This window comes from Melanostigma gelatinosum, assembly GCF_949748355.1.
Source record: "Melanostigma gelatinosum genome assembly, chromosome: 19".
NCBI classification, from domain to species: domain Eukaryota; kingdom Metazoa; phylum Chordata; class Actinopteri; order Perciformes; family Zoarcidae; genus Melanostigma; species Melanostigma gelatinosum.
The window spans coordinates 2,197,813-2,203,336 of record NC_136652.1 but is presented as its reverse complement, the minus strand read 5'-3'; the positions used below and the strand labels follow the sequence as shown (position 1 = coordinate 2,203,336).

General features: G+C 41.0%; 1 protein-coding gene across 1 annotated transcript; it reads left to right on the top strand.

The window, feature by feature from the left end:
* The first annotated feature begins 2,250 nt into the window (after positions 1-2,250).
* Positions 2,251-5,037, top strand: LOC306793182 (protein FAM177A1-like). The gene is made up of 5 exons (XM_079290672.1): positions 2,251-2,329; positions 2,612-2,812; positions 2,977-3,043; positions 3,727-3,824; positions 3,917-5,037. Exons 1-5 carry the CDS (start codon positions 2,261-2,263, stop codon positions 4,118-4,120), a joined length of 639 nt encoding a protein of 212 aa, XP_079146798.1. The 5' UTR covers positions 2,251-2,260; the 3' UTR covers positions 4,121-5,037.
* The last annotated feature ends 487 nt before the right edge of the window (positions 5,038-5,524 follow it).

Below are 5,524 nucleotides of genomic sequence, written 5' to 3'. Positions count from 1 at the left end.
GTCTGTAGCTGAAAGTATGAGGAAGTTGAAGGATTTGAAAGTTGAAGAAGTTTAAGAGGATTTGTAAATATTCTCCATAGAGATCCCATTCAAAAAAAAGTTGCTAAAAGCTTAATAATTCAAAAAGTTTAAAGGTTAGAAATAGAAAAGGTCATAGCAGACATGAGCTGAAGGAGCTGAACATTTTGATAGTTGAACGGTTTCTGTAGCTTAAAAAATGAAGAAGAAGAAGCGTTGCGACGAAACGGGGGACGGAAGAAATAGTGGAATAAAGAAACAGGATAACAATAGTTGGAATGCTTAACAGCATTCCAACAATTCTGATTTTTGGAACCAGATTTTGCACTGCTCTATTTTAATTTTATATACTATGTAACATATACTATATATTCACTTTCTTTATCACTAAGAGTGTTCAATACATCGTAATAAAGCAGTTTGCAATAATTTTCAGTCATGTTCAGTCATTTCCAGATGTCATGTGTCACAGGAGTTCACAGGTAGGACCCAAACGCAAGACCACAGGAGACAGGAGTTGATATAAACAGGTTTTATTTAGCCTGAATAAAGAGGACAGGAAGGTGTGGAGCCCGTGGTCCGACACCAGAGAGTAGGCAGATCGACGGTGTGAGTCCCGTGGCTCGACACCGGAGGGCTGGCAGCTTGACGGCGTGTGTAGTCCGTTTAACACAAAGGAGGGCAGAGCGGCGGTGTGTAGTCCGTAACCACCAAGGAGGGCAGAGCGGCGGTATGTAATCCGTTTAACACAGGACACCTCACCTCCTGAACCGGGACTTCTTAAAAACTGAAGAAGATGTGAAAAGATATTTTTTAAACTTTTATCACCACGGCTGTAAAAATAAGACGCTCTGCTGGCTTATAAAACAAACCGGTGTTCGAGAGCACGACGGTCCGAGAGTCCTCCAGGACGCAGACCCTCAGGACCAGCTGGATCTGTGTGTCAGTGCTCCAGGTCCGGAGAGGCTGCCACAAGACCGGCCTCTGAGGGAAATTAACCTTCTGCTGAACAACAAAATAAATGAACGTGAAGTTGTGTGTGTGTATATATATATATATATATATATATATATATATATATATATATATATATATATATATATATATATATATATATATATACACCTTATTTGTAACATATATATATATACAATATATATTTTTTTTAAATAAGAAAATTAAGAAATGGGAGACTATCTGTCTGAAAAATGTTGAAGCCCGAAAGCATTTAAACTGCACTGCTGAAAAACCTTCTAGTTGAAATGTCTAACTATGGTGTCTGTAGCTTAAAGTATGAGGAAGAAGAAGGCTTTGAAAGTTGAAGTATAACAGGATTTGAAGATTTTCTCCATAGAGATCCCATTCAAAAGAAAATTGCAAAAAGCTTAATTCAAAAAGTTTAAAGATTACAAAAATGAAAAGTCAAAGCACCCCTCTCCTGAAAGAGCTGAACATTTTGATATTTGAACAATTTCTGTAGCTTAAACAAATTTCATATTTTGAATGCATTACCTTTTAATAGTGTTTTATATAATTTCCAATAATCCTTATTTATGACAAATCAATCATGTTGACTTTTATTATTAACAACCTAACACTTAGGTTATATTAGCACTGATTCTTCAGTCGATCTGATTGTTTAATTATAATATAGTTTAATATAATTGAAAATATTTTCAATTATATTAAACTATATTATAATTAAACAATTATAAAAACAAAGATTATCTAGCAGAATAGCACTGATTACCTTGTTTTCTATTTCAGAGACGGCCAACCAAGTCTATGCGGGACTGTTGACATTTGTTTTTATTACTCCAAGTATATATTCAATATGTCTCCAGATATCAATGAGGTCCATCCTATATACATTTACTAATTCATATACTCTATCCATGTTTTCATCATCACAGTTTTAAAGTCTCCTCTCATAAAACTTTGGATGAGGGGAATGTCGATAACAGCTGATTCATTTGTCTCGCTGTTGTTGAAAATATAATTGCATTGTTTTTTTTACAATTGGAAGCATATATATTAACTGAGATTGGTTAATATCTATAAAGAGGATTATCATTCTGTTATTTGTATCCGTTATGTGAAAGATAATATTTCCTTTAATAAGCCAGCATCATTCTTTCAACGTTACGTGCGCGCGGAATACGCCGCACTTCCGGGTCTGTCCGTGCGGAGGAGAGGCGTCGTTGTGGGCGCAGCATCCACAGATACAAAGAATACGGCGACGATGGCTGATCTATCTCTGTACCTCACTAACGTCAGTGTGTCCATAGGACAGAGCATGGACGTGGAGCAGGTCGGTACACGCGCTCTCCTTTACTGCCAACACTTTGTCTCGTGTGTTTACTGCTGTGATGTCGTCCTGTGCCTGTAGCGCATTGTGGTCAGCTGTGTGCCATGTCCGTCTGCTTCTCGTGATATTACGCTAGAAATAGATATGTTTCTATTTGTCATTAAGTCATCCTAGGCCTTCAACATAATTGTCATCCCACCTTGAAGCTGAATTGACCACCGACTCCCTTTATTAAATATTCCCATAATAACATCCACTGTCCTCATGTCTGCTGCTGATGTCCAGACTCCGGCTCCAGGCTTTGAGAGTGTGGAGCTGGGGGAGCTGGAAAAGAGAGAGGAGCAGCAGAGGGAGAAGGTTCCCCGCAGGATCATCCATTTCTCCAGCGGGGAGACCATGGAGGAGTACAGCACCGACGAGGAGGAGGAGGGGGACAGGGAGCCGGAGAGGAAAGACCTGCTGTCCTCCCCGGCCGATGCAGCGAGGGTGAGGAACGCTGGAGGGACGGGGAATTCATGTGTGTGGGGGTACAAGGAGCTAAATGAGGACAAGGGGAATGATGGAGGAAGCACGTGTGTGAGTGTGTGAGCATGAATCTATCCTTCACAAAGTTAAAAGTGTCCTCTTGACTGTACGTTGTTGTGTTGCAGTCTAAGCTGACCTGGGGTCCATACTTCTGGTTTCACATGTGGAGAGCTGCCACGTCCACCATCTCAGGTTTGTTCACATCATGACGTAAAGCCTGACGGTGGAGATCACCATGGTAACTATGCTGCACCTACACCGAGGCAGGTTAACGTGAGAGGATCACATCACAACTTGTGGAATTCAGGTGGAATTCTGAGCGATCAGCTCACTGTTAGATTGAGTCATCAAGTCATGAAAAGCTAGAGAGGTCATTTTTATTAGTCAGCAGAATCATTCTGCCAACCATAATGATGATATGACAGAATCTTTTTTACACACCGGTGTGTCCACATCGGTTTTAAAGCAGGGCTTCTAACAAACAGAGAAATTGTAGTTTACCTCATCGACAGTCAAATGAACGGTGATTATAGCTGCATGGTAATTGCACACACTGCCAATTAGCTCAGTATATTATTATTAATTATTTAATTATTAATACATTTCGGTCAAATAAACCTGTTTGACCTCTGCTCTTGTCTGCGTTTGCAGCAGGAAGAGCCTTACTTTACTTTTAAGTCACTTATTGACATTTGTGTATTCGTCATTATGTAAATCAACAAAAAACGCAAAATAAATAGATCCCTTGATTTAACTGAAAAAAGTCAGCGTATCTAAAGGGACAATCCGCCACCTTTTATGTGGATGTCCAATCGGTACAGAAGGTACATTTCCTAGTTCGTGCTATATTGACTGATCCTCTTATTGTTTTCCAGCCTGTGACTACCTGGGGGAGAGGATGGCCTCCGCCTTTGGGATAACATCAGCCAAATATCAGTACGCTATTGATGAATACTACAGGGTGAAGAAGGAGGTATGTTGCCCAGAGGTTCTGTAGTTATGAATCCACGCTGTTTTGATTTGGTTCCCCGGCTGATGTGAGGCTTTCTGCTGTCTGTGTGTCAGAGGGAGGAAGAGAAAGAGGAAGACCGCCTGTCAGAAGAAGTGGAGCGATCCTTTGACCAGCTGCCGTCTCAGGAAGACGAAGACGAGCCAATCGCCGTGACAGACCGGCCAGAGGCTCAGCCTGAGGTGACCTATCAGATCGAAAATGAGAATCGGGCGTGTTCGAGCACCATCAGAGTACCTGCTATCGTCACCGCAACCTAACTGACCCTAGAAACCTATGTCTGTCTGTCCGTTAAAGAAGGAACACTGTCTTGTTTCACCGAGCACCGTTTGGTTTGTGTACGACGCAGCTGTAGATGGGCTGTGCTGCTGTATTGTGGTTGTTTGGCAGGAACAGTAGTGGTGGAGTGAGTGTCCTTATGCAACAGTGTAGCAACTAAGTACCGGCTGGATAATGGAGCAATATGATATTTGAATGTATTGAGTTGTGTGTGTGTGTGTGTGTGTGTGTGTGTGTTATGAAAAACATCTATTGTGTTCCAATTCATCTGCCAATGCATAGATGTGTTCCCATTGTGACAGTTTTCCAGTTTGGTTAGTTGTTACATTATTCAGCTATCGTGGTATCAGTTGCTACAGCAGCCTCTGAAAACGTGAACAGCTGCTGTGGAGTGAAGGCTCCATGTTGCTCCCCTGTGCCTCCGATCGACCTCACACTGTGCCTAAATCATCAATACAGCCGGGTCAGTGACAGATCTGGACAAAGCATACTTGGAACAGAATTGGAAATGACTGCCGGCCATTTGAAGATGTCAAATAGCCGTTGATTCAGTGAGGACACATCAAGGACTTGTTCACATAGTTGGTGCATGTACATCAGCTGTTTTGTCCAGATCTGATCTACCTGGTGCATTCCTGATACACCGGGCTGCACCAAAGAGCTGGCCCCTTTGACTCTCCCTCACATGTTGATTTGCCCTCTGTGTTTGTGTATTAATGCATATTAAGCTTGTATTGCACTCAATGTCTGTGTGAAAGCACTGATCACGTTTAGCCTTGGTTAGCAAATCATCTGTGGACCACCAGACAGACATGTTGTTGAAAGAGATAACAATGAAAACGGGTCTAGGTGTTCTATGTTGCTCTCATCATCAGCCTTATCAACCATGGACATGAGAATAGGGGGTGTGCTATGTAAGTCTTTGGTAATGGCAGAGAGCATTGTTACACTAAGTCTGTATAAATACATGCAAACTTACATTTTTAACTGTTTTTAGTACAATTTTCTATATTTATGTATTTATTTTACTACTTAATTTAAGCATATTTTCTATTGATTTGGTAATTGACACTGTCATGAACTGTTAATAAAAAGCATAGTTATTGTCTTGCTTTTATATTCTTTGTCTCTTTGTCATAATATTACTTTAAAGCTGTGCTGTCAAATATATGGCCTGAGGGTCTGAAGCGGCCCGGTCGGGTTCATAATGCTCGCCGTCACAATCAGAGTCATCATGGCGGAAAAAAATACAAGACAGTTGAGAACAGAGAATGTAATTGAATTGTGAGAAGATTTGAGGAATCAGCAGTTTTCAGTCATAGCCTCTGATCTCTATCAGAGAGACATTTCAGGCTGTTCATCTATTTCGGAAATGGATTGTTTGG